The sequence below is a fragment of the Pseudovirgaria hyperparasitica genome (assembly GCF_010093815.1).
Source record: "Pseudovirgaria hyperparasitica strain CBS 121739 unplaced genomic scaffold EJ05scaffold_9, whole genome shotgun sequence".
NCBI classification, from domain to species: Eukaryota; Fungi; Ascomycota; class Dothideomycetes; order Acrospermales; family Acrospermaceae; genus Pseudovirgaria; species Pseudovirgaria hyperparasitica.
The window spans coordinates 1,206,429-1,227,403 of record NW_022985557.1 but is presented as its reverse complement, the minus strand read 5'-3'; the positions used below and the strand labels follow the sequence as shown (position 1 = coordinate 1,227,403).

The 20,975-nt window shown below is 48.8% G+C and overlaps 8 protein-coding genes and 1 non-coding gene across 9 annotated transcripts; 6 read left to right on the top strand and 3 right to left on the bottom strand.

Annotated features, from left to right (window-relative positions):
- Nucleotides 1–873: 873 nt before the first annotated feature.
- Nucleotides 874–1,536, top strand: EJ05DRAFT_486765 (uncharacterized protein; the record flags this gene model as incomplete). The annotated part of the gene is made up of 1 exon (XM_033745558.1): nt 874–1,536. The coding sequence occupies one exon, from the start codon at nt 874–876 to the stop codon at nt 1,534–1,536; it is 663 nt and encodes a 220-aa protein (XP_033600195.1).
- A 489-nt stretch (nt 1,537–2,025) lies between these two features.
- EJ05DRAFT_t45 lies at nt 2,026–2,111 on the bottom strand. Its single transcript has one exon. It is a non-coding gene; the product is annotated as a tRNA-Asn (tRNA).
- A 167-nt stretch (nt 2,112–2,278) lies between these two features.
- Nucleotides 2,279–3,332, top strand: EJ05DRAFT_476953 (Smr domain protein). Its single transcript, XM_033744149.1, has 3 exons — nt 2,279–2,402; nt 2,458–2,809; nt 2,864–3,332. Exons 1-3 carry the CDS (start codon nt 2,363–2,365, stop codon nt 3,222–3,224), a joined length of 753 nt encoding a protein of 250 aa, XP_033600194.1. The 5' UTR covers nt 2,279–2,362; the 3' UTR covers nt 3,225–3,332.
- A 500-nt stretch (nt 3,333–3,832) lies between these two features.
- Nucleotides 3,833–6,280, top strand: EJ05DRAFT_476952 (phenylacetyl-CoA ligase-like protein). Its single transcript, XM_033744148.1, has 7 exons — nt 3,833–3,945; nt 3,994–4,355; nt 4,413–4,793; nt 4,840–5,121; nt 5,170–5,332; nt 5,387–5,794; nt 5,851–6,280. Exons 2-7 carry the CDS (start codon nt 4,077–4,079, stop codon nt 6,099–6,101), a joined length of 1,764 nt encoding a protein of 587 aa, XP_033600193.1. The 5' UTR covers nt 3,833–3,945; nt 3,994–4,076; the 3' UTR covers nt 6,102–6,280.
- A 453-nt stretch (nt 6,281–6,733) lies between these two features.
- Nucleotides 6,734–7,490, top strand: EJ05DRAFT_538880 (endoglucanase B; the record flags this gene model as incomplete). The annotated part of the gene is made up of 2 exons (XM_033749484.1): nt 6,734–6,938; nt 7,000–7,490. The coding sequence occupies 2 exons, from the start codon at nt 6,734–6,736 to the stop codon at nt 7,488–7,490; spliced, it is 696 nt and encodes a 231-aa protein (XP_033600192.1).
- A 1,230-nt stretch (nt 7,491–8,720) lies between these two features.
- EJ05DRAFT_529535 (subtilisin-like protein) lies at nt 8,721–12,256 on the top strand (the record flags this gene model as incomplete). Its single annotated transcript, XM_033748933.1, has 11 exons — nt 8,721–9,224; nt 9,281–9,341; nt 9,396–9,492; nt 9,543–9,657; nt 9,724–9,849; nt 9,912–11,101; nt 11,146–11,255; nt 11,312–11,420; nt 11,470–11,557; nt 11,608–11,855; nt 11,913–12,256. 11 exons carry the CDS (start codon nt 8,721–8,723, stop codon nt 12,010–12,012), a joined length of 2,748 nt encoding a protein of 915 aa, XP_033600191.1. The 3' UTR covers nt 12,013–12,256.
- A 638-nt stretch (nt 12,257–12,894) lies between these two features.
- Nucleotides 12,895–15,684, top strand: EJ05DRAFT_399249 (uncharacterized protein). Its single transcript, XM_033741411.1, has 3 exons — nt 12,895–13,104; nt 13,155–14,100; nt 14,151–15,684. Exons 1-3 carry the CDS (start codon nt 13,056–13,058, stop codon nt 15,397–15,399), a joined length of 2,244 nt encoding a protein of 747 aa, XP_033600190.1. The 5' UTR covers nt 12,895–13,055; the 3' UTR covers nt 15,400–15,684.
- A 20-nt stretch (nt 15,685–15,704) lies between these two features.
- On the bottom strand, nt 15,705–16,436 carry EJ05DRAFT_501260 (uncharacterized protein; the record flags this gene model as incomplete). The annotated part of the gene is made up of 2 exons (XM_033747098.1): nt 15,705–15,978; nt 16,033–16,436. The coding sequence occupies 2 exons, from the start codon at nt 16,434–16,436 to the stop codon at nt 15,705–15,707; spliced, it is 678 nt and encodes a 225-aa protein (XP_033600189.1).
- Nucleotides 16,437–17,441: 1,005 nt separating this feature from the next.
- On the bottom strand, nt 17,442–19,652 carry EJ05DRAFT_486758 (cytochrome P450; the record flags this gene model as incomplete). The annotated part of the gene is made up of 4 exons (XM_033745557.1): nt 17,442–18,622; nt 18,672–18,829; nt 18,877–19,324; nt 19,637–19,652. The coding sequence occupies 4 exons, from the start codon at nt 19,650–19,652 to the stop codon at nt 17,442–17,444; spliced, it is 1,803 nt and encodes a 600-aa protein (XP_033600188.1).
- Nucleotides 19,653–20,975: the final 1,323 nt, after the last annotated feature.

The window sequence follows — 20,975 nt, the reverse complement described above, 5'->3', positions numbered from 1 at the left end:
GACTTAGGAGCTCTTAAGTCTAGATAAATTTTAATTAATTAGGTAGGAAATCCGCTAGCCCTTGCGGACAGTCCAATGACCAGACCGATTTTAGCGTTCCGTACACAAATAGGTCGCTCGCTAGATAGAGCCGCAGGCCGAAGCACCAGTGGCAAAATGTTTACGACCAAACGGTCCAGACAAGGCTGACTCGAGGATGCGACTCCGATTCTGACTCCTGGCTTGCAGTATGATTCGAAAATACGGACGATCTCACCTTTCCACACGGATGATGTCTGCGACGGTCAAGGTCAACCCCAGATCTTGGCTCTTGTCAGAATGGAGTCATTGATTCCTTCCTGTCATTGGATGTAGAACCTTCTTTCTGACCGAGCCCTCCAATTTTCTTGTATACGCCTCCAAGGCTGACGGCTTACCTTTGCCGTGTATCATTCATCAGCTTTCCTATTTTCTAGCGTATCCCTACCGCTGGTCATTTGTTCTCTTTCGCCTCCTACCCATGTCCATCACTCCGATTAGCCGTAAGGTTCAGCTCGCGAACGTCATATAAGACCTCTACTCACCTGTCGTACACAGCCATTGTAACATAATCTTCCTCCAACAACGACAGTCGAACGAACTTCTGCGGACCAAACATATCATATGATCGTTCGAAGTCAAAATAGTCCAATCAAAGATCTGTATCCTATCGTTGCATGGACGCACCTGTCGTTGTACCATCAAGGTCAAAGTAGCCTAGCAATAAGTCGCGACAACAAGGCTGTCCTATCTGCGAACCCTACGACCCACCACCACGCCCTCTAATCACACCGGTCCCATAGTGATCGCCGAATTAGCGTACCGATCATATATATCAGGCCACGATCGCCTATGATGACGACCTTATATCAACAACACCACGCCCACCCTCCTCTCAGTCATCAACACTACTCGCCAACACCTCCACAGTCACAGCAAGATTCCCCAATTCTTGCTGGTTCGAAACGAGCGGTGTCACACCCACCACCACCCTTTCCAGACGACCAGCTTCGAAGCAACCCCAACCTAGTCGGGCCCAACCCATATGATACCCACACCGTTCACTTCGACCCTTCTCTCGCAACCATCCCGTCCGGACAGCCGCTCCCAGTCCAGAATCCAAACCTCATTCCAGTCTATCCGTCCTCGAATGCAAACTCAACTCCCGTCAATATGAGCCGCAGACCATCACAAGATCCCTCGGCCTACCCGTACTACGAGGATCCCGCCTGGTACGGACAGCGTCAGTCAGGTCATCACCGGAGCCACTCTGAGGGACACCTTCCTCCCAGATCTCAGGCCGCTCAGCCTTACTACGATCCCAGCTATTATCAGAGTGTTGGGCACGTACGTCGCGGCTCTGAGGGCGGACACAATCAACATAGTCACTCACATGAGCACCGACGTCACCATAACTCTCACCACGACGAACCGTTAGACCGGCCATCACTGGGAGATAGCATGTTCATGGCTTGGGGAATGGTCAAGAGAGTTCTTGGGGGCAAGAAGGAACACTGAGGGCTGATGGCCAGACTGTTCGTTCACTTGTAATATTGGACATTGTTTGGCCGATGAAAGTCACGCTATGGCTATTGTAGCATGACGAATACAATACAGCCTCGATACCCTGGGAGTTTTCTGGTCCTTTGTTGTTCCTTTCATCGGGCTATCGGTCTCTTGGGCAGGATGGTCCTCCACAGTTTGTAAGACCACATTGTACCAAAACTGTATATATTATCTTGTATGTACTATTGAAAAAACGATTGGTGCATGCATACCGCGACTGGCACCCACCGCGATCTGCGCATGATTCGTGAATCGTGATTCCTACCGACTTGCATAGTTTTCTGGCTGTAGATTTAGAAGTTGAGCAGGCAAGAACGTCCAACATCTAGACAGCCCTAAGGAATTCAGGCCGGCTTTTCTCAATTCCAGGTACAGTACCCGCACGTACTGTTGTCTAATCATTTGGTTGATTGATTGAGATAGGTAAAAATGCAAAAAGAACTCCCCCGCGTGGGCTTGAACCACGAACCTCCCGGTTGGCTGTCATGATAACAGCCGGACGCGCTAGCCAATTGCGCCACGGAGGATGAACCTTTGATGCAGAGCTCAAATTTATTTCAATCTATAAATGGCAATCATTTACAAGTTGAGCGTCAATGCAAGTGCCAGCCACCGGGGCCCAGATCGCGGGACGGGAGCTACACCTGCACGCTGCCCTACATTTAGATCTTCGTTCCGACGGTACTTATTGTCACCAAAATCCAATCTCTCCTATTTCATAATCGCTGTATACATTATTCCACGGTCGCTTCTCTATACAGTATTCCTCATTGGCGGCATGTCTTACCCAGGAACCAGTACTCGACTTGGTGGTGGAGGTACCTGCCCGCCTAGATTTGAACAAGCCCTGTCGCAAGCTAACCCCCTACCCAGCGTTTAACCATTCCCGCAGCGACAACGCCGAGGAAGAGTACGATCGCCTCCGCAACCTCGCGCGTCAGGCCCAGAGCAAGCGCCAGCAATGCTTCGACCGTGCCCATCAAGCCTACCAGAGCGGCGACGGCAGCGCAGCGCACAATCTCTCCGAAGAAGGGAAGAGACATGGCGCGGATGTTGAGCGATACAACAAACAGGCGTCAGAGTACATATTCCGAGAAAACAATGCTGAGGGAAGGGTTGCGTCAGATACAATTGATCTACATGGTCAATTTGTCGAAGAGGCAGAGGATATTTTGGAACAAAGAATCAAGACGGCCAGGAGTCAGGGCCAGACGCATCTGCATGTGTATGTCTGAGCTCTAGCACACGGTGACCTATACGGTACTGACCATCTGCACAGGATTGTGGGCAAGGGAAACCACTCCGTTAATCATGTCCAAAAGATCAAGCCACGAGTTGAGCAAGTATGTCGCGAGCTCGGCCTGCAATACCATACCGAGCCTAATGCAGGCCGCATCTACGTAAACTTACAAGGTGGCCCTGCGGAGCCTCCTCCTCACAGCGGATATGGTGGAGGCCATCAGCCACCGCAGCAGGGCTATCCTCATCACCAGCAGCAGCACGGCGGACAGCATGGAGGCCAACATGGTGGCCAACAGCAACACCAGCAACAGCCAGAGCAAATGCAATACGAAGAGGAAGTGAAGAAATATCTACCCAAGGTCCTCAAGCTGTTCAAGGGATGTTGTACAGTCATGTAAGAGTATATTTTTGCATAGATTTGTTAGACACACAGTGTATATATAGAATATGGCAGATGTATATGCCGACCCAACTGTACCTTGGGATTGAATATAAAAAAGTTGGCTATAAATGCATCAAGGCTCCACACGACAATTATAGGAGCCCCCGACATCCATCATTTTTCGCTTTCGACGCTTAGCCAATTCCCTGAACGCTGTCTTGTTGCTCCGAATACTGTACATGCTTAGTGTACATGGCCTTAGCCAGGACCTAATACCTAGTGACAAAGATCTGCGAACACCACTGTCACGACGTATAACAAGCGGCTTACTATAACCGACTGGCTCAATAAATCTGAAAGTAAGGAGAAGTAACGCGGCTCTATAACCCTACGAAGGCTGAATTTGATCTGGCCATGCTAGATATTTACAGACTTAGTCAAAGTAGTTCAATAGCCATTAGTAAAACTGGTGGTCTGTGCCGATGGTGTTCTCGGACTTTTGTTACACCCCCTGTTGACCAGTATGCCTACTCGCTTCGAGACGGCAAAGCGTGAAGAGAGCTAATTACCATTTTTGGCGCAAGAAAACCAAACCAGCCCTCTTTCATGTTAACCTCGGGTGTTTTCCCCGCGTTACGGCACAGCTGCTGCAAGCTTCCGGCTCCACAGTGTCCACACTCGGCATTGGTTCCCTTAGTCCTTGTGAGCCAGCAAGCCAACCCGGGCGATTCACGGAGGTATGTTCCATTAAGGCTCCCAGTTGTTGATTGTTTGACCTGAAGCAGTCAGTTGTAGCTGCCCTGTCACCCTTCTACCCCAGCTTCCTGCATAATCTTCCGATCGTACTACGTCGTTCACCGTCGCAATCATGGTTTTTGGTCCTCCGGCATGGGCGCCAAAACTCCCCTTCGATCCTCCAGATAGTGTGTCTATTCCCGACTTTCTTTTCGACGAGCAATATGGCCGCCATCCTCTTGGTTACGCGAAGAACCCTTTCACCTGTGGTCTCTCTGGCGCGACATACAACGCTCTCGAGGTCAAGGAGCGCATAGACTTCCTCGCACGTGGCATGGCGAAAGAGTTTGGATGGTCACCGAACAATGGTACTGAGTGGGACAAGGTTGTCAATATATTCAGTGTCAACACTGTGCGCAAACATCCTTTGGACACATATTGACCCGTTGTAGCACTAATATAGTGGTAGATCGATTACAATGTCCTCAACTGGGCCATTCATAGGCTGAATGGTATAGCTACACCTGCCAATGCTGTGTACTCGCAAAAGGAACTCGAGCACCAGCTGCGTGACTCTGGTGCGAAATACATCTTCACTTGTCTACCTCTCCTCGACATTGCCAAGGGTGCCGCACAGACCGTTGGCATACCCAAGACGAACATATATATGCTCGAATTGTCGAAAGAAGCTACTGGCGGCCAAGAATCGCCCAAAGGCTACAAGACAGTGAATGATTTGATCAGGATTGGCTCCAAGGAAGCTCGACTAGAACCATTGAAATGGGAGAAGGGCCAAGGAGCTCGTCAGGTTGCGTTTCTCTGCTATTCGAGCGGGACGTCAGGACTTCCGGTAAGAATCATGCGTGGATCTATGATCGAAGACTGATCAGACGCAGAAAGGTGTCATGATATCGCATCGCAATGTTATCGCTAATACGCTACAAGTCACGACATTTGAAAAGCACTACCGAGACACGAAGCGTGACAAAAGTCTCAATAATCAGTCTGAATATACAGAGAATGGGCTCGGCTTACTTCCGATGAGCCACATTTATGGTCTTATTGTTATCTGTCACGTCGGTACCTACAGGGGAGATGGCGTGATTGTGCTACCTAGGTTCGAGATGAAGCCATATCTCAATGCGATCCAAACGTATAAAATAGCCACACTATACCTCGTAAGTTCATGTCTACTCTACATCGAATCATTGGAGTAACCGTTCTAGGTCCCACCTATCATCATTCTCATGACAAAGCAAAAAGACGTGGTGTCTCAATTCGACATGAGTAGCGTAGATAATATATTCACGGGCGCAGCGCCATTAGGTTCGGAAACAGCCCAGGAGCTACAGAATCAGTTCCCATCCTGGTGCATTCGCCAAGGCTATGGTAACGATATCCATCATCAATGCTGGCGTGGTGTTTGGCTAACGTTGGTATCAGGTTTGACCGAAACCTGTACAGTCGTCTGTACAACATCTGGTCATGATGTCTGGTTCGGCTCCTCTGGATCACTCATACCGGGAGTTCAAGCCAAGATTGTCACAGTCGAGGGTGTTGAGTGCACAGGCTACGAGGAACGCGGGGAGCTTGTTGTGAAATCGCCCTCTGTGACTCTGGGTTATCTGCATAACGAGAAATCAACCAAGGAGACGTACATCGATGGTTGGATGCGGACTGGCGATGAAGCCATGGTCTGTAAAGCTCCTTCTGGCAACGAGCATATCATTATTACCGATCGCATCAAGGAGCTTATTAAGGTTAAGGGTCATCAGGTGGCGCCCGCAGAACTTGAAGCCCATCTCCTGACCCATCCTGCAGTTGCTGACTGCTGTGTCATCCAGGTCCCAGGTAGGTACCTCTATGGTGTGCGATTCTGTAATTTGATAGGATACTAATGCATACAGATGCTCACTCCGGTGAAATACCCAAGGCCTTCGTCGTCAAGTCGCCGTCTGTTGGCCTTGAAGAAAATGATAGGCATATTAAACGTGACATTCAGAGACATGTCGAAAAGCATAAGGCAAAGTACAAATGGATTACTGGTGGCGTCGAATTCATCGATGTTATCCCGAAGAGCCCGAGTGGGAAGATCTTGCGCAGATTTCTACGTGACAAGGATAAGGAGAGACGCACAAAGGAGGGTGCAAAATTGTAAGCAATAGATGCTTGAGGGAGCGCGTGATATGCATGCCATGTCTTTAATGTGAGGAAAGCTCTGCTTGGTAGAGCATTGATGCAAATCGGCTATAACGATGGATGCTCTCAATACTTCAGTCTAATATCAGCAATTTACAGCGCATTCGCACGATTTATAGCCATCCTAGATCTTTATACACATGATCTAAATATCTATCTCCTACCTCCGTCATCTGACATTCGTCAATTTGCCAATGGTTCGGAAAACACGGGCCGTGCTCCGATCCTGCGTGTCAGTTTTACATTGCAACGCAGCATTCCCTCGAAGAACAGTAACACGATTAGCCAGTTTTTTCTCCTAATCAGTCTTGAGATGTATATTTGAACCTCCTCAGGCAAGTTTCAAGATCGATCCCTGTCCAATGAGCCCGCTGTGCTCCTCCGGCTAAATCGACCTTTATGGGTAAGTATGAAATCATCTACAGGCTGTTTCACAGCAATAACCTCCATTAAGACGTATCATATATGCGAGCGTGGCATCGCGGCTATATAACCATACTGTCTGACCATACAACTTCACCTCAACCCTTCTCTCCTGCCCGATATCTCTTCGTTACCTCCGGATCGCCAACCTCGACATAAGCCATCAACATGATGTGGTCCACCGTTTTCGCTTTTTTCGTGGTATCTGTCTCTGCCCATGCTACTTGGCAACAACTCTGGGTCGGTAGTACCGACATGTCCGGCACCTGCGTACGCAAGGTGCAAGACAACTCACCCGTCGCCAGTGTGGAAGATGCAACAATGGCATGCGGACGAGGGCCAGCCACTAGTTCAGGAGTCTGTGAGGTCACCGGTATGCCTTATCGACCACCTCGGAATCCGCAGAGGGCATCTCAACTAACATACATACATAGCGGGTTCCACCCTGACTGTCGAAATGCACCAACAGCCCGGCGACCGGTCCTGCTCTAACCCCGCTATCGGTGGCAATCACTACGGCCCGGTGCTGGTATACATGGCTCCTGTCAACGACGCAAAAACTGCTGTCGGAAGCAGTGCAAGTTGGTTCAAGGTCGTGGAGGACGGCTACACTGGCACAACAGCTTCCTGGGGTACTGAGGTACTCAATGCTAACTGTGGCAAGCGGACATTCACTGTGCCCAAATCTATTGCAAGCGGCAACTATCTTGTGCGTTCAGAGGCGATTGCGTTGCATGCAGGCGCGGGTAACCCACAACCATATGTGAGCTGCTTTCAGGTCAATGTTGTGGGTGGAGGGAGTGTGAAACCAGCGGGTGTGAGCTTTCCAGGGGCGTATAAGAAGAGCGACCCGTTGTTCAGCACGTCGATTTATGATTCCAGCTTCAAGTATGTTAGTCCGGGCCCGGGTGTTTTTGCTGGCTGAGTAATCGGCTGAATGAATGGTGGTAACAAAATACCGATAATGTATGTGTGTGTTTGAACGAATTGCAACCCCATGTTCTCTGCCTGAGGCACCAAGGCTTCCAGGTTGATGAAAATCCATGGCACGTGCAATCTTCCAATTATTCTATAGTACGTGTTTAACTCGTAGCCTTCTTTGTGTCATCAACGTTCACGTTCCGAGTAATTCTGTCGTCTAGCGCTACTAATGCATCTAGAAGAGCTTTGCATAATTCTTCTTTGATGTTTATTCATTGCAAACGTCGCAATAAGCGGAGCGTGAACTCTAGCTTTCTGCTCGGAAGACTCTCTTCACCACCACACAACATAATCGACCCTCCGACTGTTCGCTACCGATTCAACTACCTTCAACTTTTGGGAAATATTCTATGTAACGATGTTTCTCGAGAGTTCGAAAATTCGAGCATTTGCACCGTCCGTAAGGAAACGTGACCGACGAGGCGAAAGATGGTGTGTATAAGCCATCTAGTGACAGAGCTGACTATGCACTGCAATACACTACAATTGCGTCGCCATAGTGGTGCTTCCAAGTGACAGTTGGCTGTTACCTATCCGACAGCATTTGTTTAGTTCGGAACTACACGCTATGTTTTCATAGAAGATCTGGCGGCTTTGCGGCAGCTGTCTCATGCGTTCTCTAGACGACACTGTGCATTGATAGGGAACTCTTTAGTGACGAAACGAATATAAATACTAGTACTAGATGAGAAGGTGAGCATAGTGCCAAGGTGCATGGGGTAGATAACAATAGCTCATTCCGTCACGAGCTCTCCTTCCATCGACCATTCTGTTGCTTTGATGCTTAATTTGTTTGCAGGGCATTGATAAAGTCTGCCAAGTGACACCGATTGGCGAATCATGACGCCTACGCGTTTACCGGCGCTAGCATGCCGTTTACATCCTTGGATTGGCATGATCAAGATGGCAATTCCGAGACGGTCATTTTGCTGGGATACCGATTAAACCCATGCACAGCGAGCGCAAGCACGAATCGACCGTAAGCGACACCACCCTGGACCTTGTCACCAATAGCTCGAACTTGAAGTCTGCAAGGGTTTATAATATTTGTTCTCAAAGTCATCCGGATATCCGCATTGAGGACGGATATATAGCTAGTGATGGAACAGTTCCAGCCGTTAGCATTCATTGCAATCATATGTTGGGCAGCCAACAGTAGAAACTTCGATTCAAGATGAAGGTCTTCGACACCGTTGCCCTACTTAGCACTGTGGCAAGCAGCTGGGCAAGTCGGTTTATCTCTCGTGCTTCGGATAGCACAACTGTCTTGTCAGATGCTACGCCTAGGCGTTATATTGTGGAACTGAAATCGCACAGTGAGTTTATGGACGTTAGTCAGGAGTTGACCAAGTATGAAGGTCTCGGCATCGTGAAGGAGCTCAACTGGGATGTATTCCCAGCTCTGAGCATCGAATGCGAGGCTCACTGCGACCAATCATCGCTAAAAGCTACTATCAACCAGTTGTTTGGACACGAGGTTGTGGCCGCCGTTTACAAATCTCGCCCAATGCAGATCCCGCCAACTGTCGAGGGAGAATCCTTCGCGGATGATACAAGAGCTGTTAATTATTCTGTCCATGGACAAACTGGTGTTGATAAGCTCCATGAGGCTGGCATCAAAGGTAAGGGCGCACTAGTTGCTCTTGTCGACAGTGGCATTCAGTATACACACCCTGCAGTAAGTTTTCACGACTGTGGAATGTCACAACTGTGGCTAACAGTCCCCCTCTTTAGCTTGGAGGTGGTATTGGAGAAGGCTTCACGGTATCTGGTGGCTTCGATCTCGTGGGTGACTGTTAGTGTTTGGCGTAGCATCATAGCCTAAAGTCTCGCGCTGATAGGATTATAGCTTGGCCAGCCACCGCTCCCGAGCCTGACAACGACCCTTACGATGTTTTTGGGCATGGTACACATTGTGCTGGTATAATCGCTGGTAAGAGTGAACAGTATGGCTGATCCTTCGAAGAATTGTGAACAGACTGCTGATCGGTGTCAGGTTTACGGGAGTCGCGCCTGAAGCCAATCTTTTTGGTGTCAAAGTCTTTGGCAGCTCAGGATACTCGGATGAAGCAACAGTGATCGAAGGGTTTCTGAAGGCATATGAGTCTGGGGTATGTAGTGTGATTGACGTGTGGACGGTGTGGTATCTTGAATCTTGCTGACAAGTAACATCCTAGGCTGACATCATCAGCGCAAGTCTGGGCGAAAGAAGCGGATTCACAACTAACGCTCTTGCAGTAGTTGCATCAAGACTTGTAGATGCTGGAGTAGTCGTGGTTGTCGCGGCCGGTAATGATGGCATAGTAAGTGTTGACTTTACTAACAACTTTCAGCTTTTATCAATAAGTTACTCACGCTATTTCAGGACGGTCCTTTTGCAGCCTCAAATGGTGCCTCCGGGAAGCACTCGCTCACAGTAGCATCAGCAGAGGCAGGCGCTCTCCCAGCCAATACTTTCAATGCAAAGTTTATCACAAATAGCATTGTCGAGGAAACCGAGATTGCCTATCTTTTGGGACAAGGTTCTTTTCCGAAAACCCTACTGGACATAATTATCAAGCCATTGACGTTGAACATATCAGTGGAAAGCGACGCGTGTAGCCCTCTGCCTCAAGATACACCACAGCTGAACGAAACTGTGGTACTTGTTCGGCTCGGAGGCTGTACCATTGATGCAAAGTGGATTAATATTGCGGCGCGCGGAGCTCAGTACGCTCTCTTCTACAACACTGATGCACCAATTATGCCCCCACTAGGTACCGTGTCCCAGAATCCGATAGCTGTCATAGAAGCTCAAGCTGGACAGACTATCATTGAGGCTATCCAAAAAGGTGGAAATGTCACGGCATCATTCAACGTCGACGCGAATCATTACGTTGGTGTCTACAACTCTGGGGCAGGCAGACCGGCCCGTTACAGCTCGTGGGGTGGGACTTATGACCTCGCCCTGAAACCAGACATCTCAGCACCCGGTACAAGAATACTCAGTAGTTATCCTACCAACGAATTCCGGATTCTTAGTGGAACGAGCATGGCAACTCCCTATATTGCGGGAGTGGCAGCCCTCTGGGTCAGCCAGTTCGGTGGGCGAGCAGCGCACTCAAATGATCCCGCTTGGGCCCAGAGACTGATATCACGCATCACCTCTACTGGTCGTGCAATGCCTTGGGCAGACTGGTCTACCAGCGATACAGTGTACAAATTCTGGTCTCCACCGTCACAAGTCGGTGCTGGTCTTATCGATGCTCAGGCTGTTCTGGGATATACCACTGACATTGGTTTTGATTGTCGTAAAATTGAGCTCAACGACACGGCACACTTTCAGGGCGTCCACACTGTGGAAATCACTAACAATGGGAAGGAAACTGTAGCATATAATTTCGAGATCCAACCCGCTGGGGGATACGACTCCTGGATTCCACTTCCTCCGGGTCAACAGTTATACGCCCTTCCACGAACAGCCTTCTACTCCGAGGTCGAACTAGTTGAATTCGATCCTGAGATAGCTCTACCGAGAAGTCTGACTGTCAAGGCAGGGCAGACTATTTCAGCTGAGTATGCAGAGTAGACCTATGAAGATGAATACCTGATCGTATTAGGATTTCTTTCAAGTCTCCTTCAGGCGCCAATGAAACCAACATCCCAGTCTATGGTGGTAAGATACTCGTCCGTGGCTCCAATGACGAAGAGCTCGGTATCCCTTATTTTGGTAAGCCCCCTTGTATCTGCGACCCACACTTGTCTTCAATGCTGATGTGCTCCTAGGTGTTGCAGCCTCTATCCAAGAACAGATCCAGAAAGTGTTCGACCACGGCTCATACTATCCCATGCTAATGTCCGGAATAAATGGAATTACCATCGACCAGAAATCTAAGTGCGCGTCAATCTTGATCGCATATTCGACAAAGACTGACAACTTTTAGCTTCTCGTTCAACTTTTCAAAGAGCGCGCAAGACTTTCCCCAGTTGTTAACGAGATTCACTTGGGGTACAGAAGAGTTTCGCTGGGATGTAAGCCATCGATCCCACCCCAGTTTACTAAGTTTCTACTTACATAGCAGATCTTCGACGAGGATTATACCGAAGCAGACTGGGTCTATCCTCCAGTCATCGGCCAGAATGGTTTTGTTGGATCAGCAACCGCATGGAATGGCACCATGAACTCGCAGTACTTCGATCCGGAAGCTGGAGCTAGCGAGAATGACATTTATTCATTTCCGCAGTATCACCATATGCTGAATTACGTAGAGCGGTCATACTGGCTGGGTCGCTTTGCGAATGGCTCCCAGGTTGTGCCTGGGATGTACAAGTACGCTACTGCCTTGAGACCCGATCTCATCACAAATATACTGACGAGTATTCACAGCTTTCGTATTGCCGCCTTGCTGCCGTTTGGTGATCCTACCAAGTCCACTGACTGGGACCTCTGGGAGACGCCATCCTTCACAGTTCTTCCAAAAGCCTAAGAAATGATGTGGCAAAGGTTTGACGATGATGTGGGAAGCTTTAGATGTTCGAACAGCCCAACACGACTCAGTATGTGGATGCCAAGCCAGTACTTTGGTGACTATCCATCGTCGGCGAGGCGGCTCAACCTGGCTGCCACGACGTCAATCAAGGCAGGATCGTCTTCACAAATCAGATCAGATTAGATTCTGCACTGCCCAGTTACTGCCGCCGTGGATGATGGTCTAGCTCCACTGTTCCTCTGCTCGCCGCTAATTATCACCTGATTGGCGCGTTCACTGCCACCACTTCGTGTTTGACGCATAACCCTGCAGCCACATCCATTTGATTCGCCCAAGCTTCGGAGATTGATAAGATTTGATAACTTTCAACCAAACACCTTCCCTCATGGTATCTACCCATGTCATCTCGCTGAGGTGAGGTGTGTGTACTTTGGTTGCTTTGATCTAGCGCAGTGCTCTTCATGAGGACATGGCTCAATATATGCTTTGAAGCTGGTGAAAGCACCCTGGCATTTGGCCATATCAGTGACGGGAACAGCCGTAAGCTTGAACAGATGGAAAAGCCACATATCCAGTGAACCAGTATCGGTCTACTTCGAACAGTCCCTATCCGCCATGAAGCACCCATCACTGATACATCCCTGTCTCGAAGTGGGTGTCGACAGTGCTTCCCCTGTTGGAGATAGGGTGCCATCTCTCGGCTCACTGACGGGCTCATCGGTGAAGATTCCTCGGGCTATCGTTAGGCTCCAATGAGTATCGACCTTGAACTGAGAAGCGCATGTTCTTCATCCTATACAGGGGCTTGACGCCTTCTCGAGAAAAAGCCTCATTCCACAACACACACAGCCCCCCTCCAGGCGTTCTAGGATGATCTGAGCGTCGATGTGTCTGTTCTCATGGCATCGCTATAAGTTCTAGCCGTGGCATGGCTCTCTTATGGGCCTTGCTTCAACATAACCATTCAGGTTGTGCCAGAAAGACACTGGTGACAAGATATTCTGTTCTATCCCCTTCAAGAACACGAAGTACCATCAGTTATGTCAGATCAGCTAGATCGAATCTATGAAGGCTTTTGGATCGACTGGAGTAAGTTGACCGTATGTTGTCGGGTATCAGCCTAATTCTTACCATAACAGGTCGGCAAGCAAACGATCGTCAAGTCCTCACACTTTCACCCAAATGGGCATATCTTTTCGTTGCCTTCCTCGCCGTGTTCGTTACATGGGCAGCTGGCCATCTGTGGGGTATCATACAGCTCATTGCTCATCGCTGCTATTCGACTCGAGACCCTCAGGACGGACTTCACCACGGGAGACAAGCTATCCTCCGCAACTCATCAACGGCAGGAGGTTCGATATGGAGTTTGATACATCTATTCTGGAGTTGGAAGCGCAGAGGGCATAATGTAACACTACGATCACTCCCCTTTCTCATCGTGGCAATTCTACATTTAGTAGGTTTTACAGTTGCAGGCATCTTCTCTTCCCGTGTAACTCAAACAGGAGGCGCAGTGTTGCTCGCATCGCGACAGTGTGGTATTTTCGACACTGCTGCTATGAAGCATACTTCGTTCGCCGCTGCTGGTGATGCCGTCTACCAGTACACCTCGGCTCTAGCAACTTCAAGCTCCTCGTGGGCAAGATCATGCTACGCGCAAAGCGACTCGGATTTCTCTGGAGGTCGTGGATGCGCCGGTTTCCCTAAACGCACCATCGGACTATATCAGCGGAACACCAGTGCTACATGTCCGTTCGAAAAATCGATGTGCGATCATGGATTGGCGCTTTCCTTGGATACTGGCCTAATATCTTCAGAAGATTTCGGCATGAACACTAAGCCGGAAGAACGTGTCTGGTTTCGAAAGATTACCACATGGAGTCCGATCAACACGCAGAACCATACAACAACGACTACCAACCGTGCAGATCTCATCGGCACCGAAGCCGAACGAGAGGCTGGGTTCCCTGGAGAGATGTTTACTCTCTACTGGCTTGGAAATATCGACCTCCTAGGTCACGACGTTAATTGGACATTTGCAGCATCGAACTTTACCGGCCACTATGATAGTGGCTATGAGATTGTGTAAGTTCACTGTAAGAACACACGGTCGACCGGACTAATAGTGACTGAAGGCCAATGGCTTTCTACTCAGGTAACCCTGAGTTTGAATGGACCCCTATACGAGCGCTTGCTAGAACTGATGCCGACATCACGTTGATCAGGAAGTCTAATCTCGTCAACTACATGACACCCGTTAATGATCCATGGTTTCGCGCAACAATTGGTCATAATGACTCAAGAGCTGAGGGAACACCTCTATATAAGGCTGATGAACAATTCTCAGTGTTGGCTGTAACGGAACAGTATCAGTACTGTTCATCATCAGATGAGACACAGTGCTCGACTCTGACGGGCAACTACTTCGGAGACTTTTCAGAACCCGCATGGGATAATTTCACAGATGAACAGAAAGATGTCCTAGCACTATTATCTGAAGCAGCCTACTTCTCCAACATGCGTTCACTCACTTATACTCTGGGACGAGAGATCCTCCTTGCCCATGGTTTCTTGCTTTCACTGGAAGTCGCCGTCAGTGTGCAACTTCCGGACACGCAATGGTTACTAGAAGCTGAGAATATGCACAACACCTCCCTCGCCATAATGCAACACAAGATCGTCGAGCTGCCTTCACCACGCAACATTGCCACCCTTTCTAATGGTACAGTCTACCACACTTCTCAATTCATGTCTCCTATCGACAAAGTGTCCAACGGCAAGATTGCATCTGCTGCACGACTTTGTGGCCGGATCAAAGTTCATGACTTTGAATTTGCGTCTTTCTCCATGCTCGCCATCGAGATAGTACTCTCCCTCGGTGGATTCATTATCCTCTTGAATTGCGTTCTTGCTAGCATAATCAAGTGGATCAGCACGAGGTTCGACATTGGAGCCTATCCAATGCTCGAATGGATCGAGACGGGAACCCTCCAGCTACAGCGTGCTGTCTTCGAACTGAGAGGCATCGTTCCCTGGAGAAAACGACTAGACGCTGCGCCGGTAACGGAGAAGCCGGAAATGCGCTGGGTTGGCATACCGAAGAGGCAAAGCGAGTTCCTGGTACATACGGCGAATAATGAGTTGTTTCCGCTGCCTGGTGACCGTATTGAGGAAGACCTCCCGGGACGTCTTGTGGTCGGTCGCTTGCATGTCCCAGACAGGGGTGCTTCCAGAATTGACGGTTCCATATCTACCCGCTCGGGCGGGAAAGGAGAATCGGATAGTCTCCTAACACCTTCTCACCCGGAGACCTCGTTGAGGCCGTCCCTTTCAGAAGATCCGGATATTAGGGGGCTCTTGTGGAACCCAGATTCTCAAAGCTAAGTGCTGCCAAAATTTCAAGCTTTTAATGTTCCAGTTACTTCATTCTTCACATATTGAAAGCGCATTATAGAATAACAAAGACGGTATATGTTAGATATTCACTATTCGATACATAAAATCTGATCGTGTGAAACCACTTCGGAGTGAAATGAGGCCCAGCACTACAAAGTAGTCCTGCGACCTATTGCGTTCGTACCAGGAATCACATCAACGGTACGCATTCCACCAAACACCGAGGAAACGTCGCGGCTGTTAGCATGTACGTCCTTGACATCGGTGTCTATTGCCACCCCGACTGCCTTGACTCACACGTGCTCCTCTGTCGAGGGCTTGAGCATAGCCTCGTCCTCCCCCTCGGCATCCTCGTTGCAAAACCTGCCCTTATCAGGATCCTCATTATCCTGTACCGACAGTTGAGCGTATTCCTTGCCTCCAGCGCGCCTTCCAAAGTACCCTAGGCCTCTGAAAGACTTGAAACGAGGCATAGCGATCGAATTGCAATCCTCGCAACGATCTGCGTACTCATTTCTACGGTAGCCTGCATATATGCTTTTGATAGCCAGGTATACATGAGCCGCACTATCAACGTCAGCTCAACCCTCCAATTAATGGGCCGAGTCCCGGGCAACGTACGCGAAGACAAGGAAGAACAGATTGCCATATCCCGCGAGCAATACCAGACCCTCCTTATTGTAGCAATGGTAACGCCGACACTGCGATTCCATGCCCATCACGACCTGTGTGATGACGAACATGGTGACATGGCTTGCCGCAAGCATGATGTCTGTCAACAGCACCACCGTGCTGGCCTGTGTCTTGCACACACATCTATATCTAACAGCATCGATAATAATGGCCGCGCTCAGAAGAGCCGAGATTCCGAGCGGGATATCACCAAGCGTTGGAAGGATAGCGTTGGCGACAGCGCCAAAGACGGTCAAGAACGTGAATGGGAAGGGGAAGATGGCAAGCATGGCGATGCGGACCTTGAGACTGGTATTGGTGGTGTCTGTCGCAAAGACAGAGAAGGGCGTCATCTTGAAGGCGTCCCTAGGGATTGTGGATCGGGCTGCAATTGAACGTCGTGATGGTAGTGTTGCTGAAGTGAAACAGCAGCCTAGTACTCGATGTGCCACGGGTATGTATCTATGTATACTAATAAGACAACAGACCAGAATTTAGCCTTGCGGGACGGTATATGCTTCTGTTGTAGCTCTCTGTTTACGTCGTTTTAGCGTCTACGTTGGGCACTCGATGCGAGGTCTCTGATTGGGCCTGTCGAGCCACGCGGACGCGATTTGTCGCTGCACCCCCGATGAAATCCGATCGTAGTGTGTCTACAGACAGTAGGAAGTACACTTAGAATCTCTAGGGTGTTGCATCCCTTGTGGGATGATGTTTGCTTGACGGGACTGTGTTGCACATGAAGGCATCACACCTGCAACATGCAGCAAAGACGCGCGTCGTTTGTCTTGGCTCTACATATCATTGGAGAATGCCACAATTGTTTGTTGGTATGCTAATTATGTCTATCCATAAGACGGAAACGAACAGGATTCTGTGATTACGCAGTATTTGAAGTCGGTCTGATCGCGTTCTCTGTTGCGCCTGAGGCTCTAAGGTGTTTGTTCAGGGGTGATCTTCCGTACTGAACGCGCACTATAGGTCTCGGCTAATTTGGACCTACACTGCAAAGTTAACATTGAACTTAGTTCTGTGAAGTGACTGAGGTCACGGAAATCTGTTGTATATCATAGTCTCGAAACTGAGGATCGTCAAACGCTTGTGGAACGAGAAGGCTGCAGAGGCATCACACTGCAGAGAAATGTCACTTGATACGAATGCTATCGTCTGATGTATTAGCTCGACTTTGGAATAATGTTATTTCAAGATTTCGAATACGGCCTAAAGAATGACACTAAAGAAGAGAAATTTATAGCTTACAGAGTCCAAGGAAATATTGAGAACAAACAGATCCGCAACAAAATCGCTTCCGTCTATTACCTTGGAGAGAGAAGTTCCGTTCGAGCACACAAGCTGATCTATAACCTCTCCCTAAAGCAAACCTCAATCGGTGCAGCCTGTGTCATCGTATAGTCCTTCCACTCATCCCTCACTCGACGATCGACCTCCTGAACATCCACGCCCTCAGGGAACACAATATCGAATTCCATCAGTACAGCCGCCGTCCACATCTTAAGCTCCATATATGCCACATAGATGCCAGCGCACCGATATGGCCCCCTAAGGAACGGTATGAACGCGCGACGATCAAATATGCACTCCGGTCGTGGCGTGAACGACGCCCCTGAGGTCCGCGCTACATCATGTGCAATCCACCGTTCTGGCATGAATACTTCTGGTTCAGAGAAGTAGCGTGAGTCGTGGTGGAGACTCCACTCAGGAGTGGACACGTTGACGCCACCTGGAATGTACACACCGTCGTCAAGGTACAGACCCTCTGGGGGTGTAACACGAGGGAGAGGGGATGGATTGGGTGGGTGAAGGCGGAGAGTTTCGTTGATGAAAGCGTCCAGATAAGGCAATTTGGAGATGGCGGGCCAGTCAGCTGGGGTACCTCTATGAGAAAGTGCTGAGGATATTTCTTGATGTAAAGTGCGTGCGATGTTGGGATGGCGGGCGAAACGGTAGGTCATGTGAGTAATGGTACTGATTGTTGTGTCCGAGCCGGCAAGGCCAATGATAAAGCCATTGGAAAGAAGTTGGGAGTGTGACAGCTTGACGCCGTCGGAGGAATCCATGAGGTGGCTGATGACGTCTTTGTGGGCTTGGTGTTGTCGCTTTTCGGGAAGCTCGGTTGTGGATTTTTCCTGGATGGCTGCACCTATAAACTCACGGAATTTGACATCTGGTTTGTATATGATACCAAATGTAGGCAAGATACCAGTGATCATGTGTAGCCAAGGGATGAACATCTGACCGTGGTGAGAAACAATGAAACTAGCAGCAGAGATATCAATAGCATTTACCATGTAGACCCCAATACGGGTCGTAGCAACGACATCAGCGATAGCTCGCGGAAGTCTTCCTGAGGGCATTGAATTGAACCCATTAGGGAGGCCAAATCCAATTCTGCCCATTGTGTCGAATGCGAACAGAGCGTATTCATGGTTAGCTACGATCGGACGCCCTTGATAGTACCTTAATCGACTGACAAGGGCAAGAACAACTTGGTGTATGGCAGGAAGATATGAAGAAGCAGCTTTCACAGTCAGTGATGCGCTGAGACTGATTGTGATGATCTTTATTACCTTTCGGATCTAGAGCCTTGTCCCACTTCTTGCGGTAGATAGCGTGCTCATTGGGATCTCGCGTAGCGTTCACACTACCGAAATTGACTGGATTGAGGTATGCTGCGGACTTATGACACACTGTGGTTTTCCCTGTACCATGAATCAATGGAATAGACCTGCCATACATTAGCATACATGTCGTGAAGAAATAGCGTAGACTTACGAGGCACTCCTGACGGATATGTGATTCGGCGCGATCCTAACATAGTCACCGTACCTACGATGCACTTCATCGATCAATATAGCTCCTCTTTCTCCTTTGTGAAACGTGGCCCACGTTCTCCCCCATATGGATATTCGGAAGGACAGAGGCCCAGGAAAGAACCTCAAAGGATGGAAGCAGATTCGGTACAAGCCAATGCTACACATAAGGCCCAGCAAGTGTGCACCCTCAAGTGTTACAGTCATAGCTAAAGCATCCAGAAGGTCGGCCCCAGTAAGATAGTGAAGTATCAGTATTCCGGCATTATGAATGAAGCAGGCGAGGAAGAGTATGTGATTCACATAACGATCCCACTCGCCACGTATCCAGAGTCCAAGATGCATGACTGGGCCGGTAAGAAGCGCTGACCCATAAAGACCCAGGGAGAGAAGTGAAAGACCATTGCAGCCTGCCATAAGTAAGATAAAGGTATGTAGCAAGCAAGAGCAATAGTATACGAAAAAGGAACGTTAGATGATGGTCAGCTTATCGGCCTGGCTGTAAAGATAGAGAGAAGATAATAACGAGAGACTTAGGCAAGCTTTAAGCATAGTAAATACAAGGAAGCACTCCCCATGTCCAAGAAAGAGTCCTACGGCCGACTGTTCAAGAACCATTGCCTCCTTGTCCTACTCTACGCAACCAGTGACAGAAAGTGTTCTATAGGGCACGAGGCTCATGGGTGAAGTGCTCCATGTGAAGCTGAGTTGAAGACACTTACGAGGATCAGGATGCATACCTTGTGTATGTTTGGCCTCTTTCGACTCCAGCCTCGCAGTCTTGTAGTCCCATTTGCTAGCGAAAGCGAGGATGATGCTTTCTGCGCCGCATCAGGCAAAGAGTTGGCACGTTTGTCTCACACTCATTCTAGACCCTCGTGAGACAACGCAGAAGCAGGCTGAACTCATGTATGTTGTCCAGATTACGGCCTCTCCGCGCCGTTTTAGGAATAGCCATTCAGGTAGACAGTGTCAGTAATGTAACGGTTTATGACAAAGTATGCATGGAAGTGTAACCTTCAAGTGTCGTCGAGCAAGATAAATGCATGGAGACCCTGTGTATGGCTCTAAGGGAAGCATATATTTCCTCAAAGACGATGCTGGGAGGAGGCTGTGACGAACGCATACTGTGCCGTGATCAGGGGCCCACTTGATACGATATCTGTGGTCTTAAAGGCGCTGAGAGTGGAACCTCGACTCTCAAATATCAGCTCTGATTGAAACTATGGAGAGTGACACGATATCTGAGCAAGGGTACGATGAAGTGAGTTCGCTTGTTGGTCAAGTTTGTTCGCGGTCAGATCTAGAGATTATCTAAGTGGGTAATGGCATAGCGACGAACTAACCGGATTAGGTTCCATCGATTTTGACTAGCCGCTCGGCCAGTCCTTTCCTGCTAGCTTTACTAGCATAGATAGAATCTATAATAAATAGCTTTTGGTCTAAGCCCTGTCTATAGTAGGGACATAAGAATCGACGTATAGACTTGTTCTAGGAACTTTCTTTCTTATAGCGAATTTATTCGGTGAAAAGCGGAAAAGAGCCGGCGGAAAATTTAGCACCGCAGATCGTCCGCCCAGCGGACACTCTTTAACCTGCATCTCTTTCTCCGCCATGAGCCCCTAACGGTTGGCTTAATAGTAAAAGGGTACTCGGACAATGCTAATTTTAGCGTTAAATTGAAGGGGAGGGGGGGAGGGGAAGGAAGAGAGTTCAAGAGCTCTAGTTGGCTAAGGAACGAACGTGCGAAGAGATAAGCGAAGTTTAAAGGTCAACTAGAAGTCAATAATTATTGGCTTAAAGAAAGGGGCTTACTACCCGCCATGCTGCACTAGGCAATAATACTAAAGCAGTGCTCTTATTTAGCTAGGGAAAGATCTATTAGCCTGATAGCCTAAGTCATTTACATACAAAGTAACTAGTGAGGTTTGTATACACGTCTATCTACGCGCTTCCTAATATAAGATACAATGGGAATCGAAAAGTGAACGCGACTCCACTAGATATCGGTAGGGTATACTGCTGGTAGCCAATTGGAGCTTAGTTTCAGGCTCAATTAAG

Bases quoted from the DNA above. Each gene is read 5' to 3' on its own strand.
- EJ05DRAFT_476953 (XM_033744149.1), top strand. From the start codon at position 2,363: ATGTCTTACCCAGGAACCAGTACTCGACTTGGTGGTGGAG. The intron at 2,403-2,457 runs GTACCTGCCCGC...CCCCCTACCCAG, and splicing joins TACTCGACTTGGTGGTGGAG to CGTTTAACCATTCCCGCAGC. The intron at 2,810-2,863 runs GTATGTCTGAGC...CCATCTGCACAG, and splicing joins GGCCAGACGCATCTGCATGT to GATTGTGGGCAAGGGAAACC.
- EJ05DRAFT_476952 (XM_033744148.1), top strand. From the start codon at position 4,077: ATGGTTTTTGGTCCTCCGGCATGGGCGCCAAAACTCCCCTTCGATCCT. The intron at 5,333-5,386 runs GTAACGATATCC...CGTTGGTATCAG, and splicing joins GTGCATTCGCCAAGGCTATG to GTTTGACCGAAACCTGTACA. The intron at 5,795-5,850 runs GTAGGTACCTCT...TAATGCATACAG, and splicing joins CTGTGTCATCCAGGTCCCAG to ATGCTCACTCCGGTGAAATA.
- EJ05DRAFT_399249 (XM_033741411.1), top strand. From the start codon at position 13,056: ATGTCAGATCAGCTAGATCGAATCTATGAAGGCTTTTGGATCGACTGG. The intron at 13,105-13,154 runs GTAAGTTGACCG...TTACCATAACAG, and splicing joins AGGCTTTTGGATCGACTGGA to GTCGGCAAGCAAACGATCGT. The intron at 14,101-14,150 runs GTAAGTTCACTG...TAGTGACTGAAG, and splicing joins GATAGTGGCTATGAGATTGT to GCCAATGGCTTTCTACTCAG.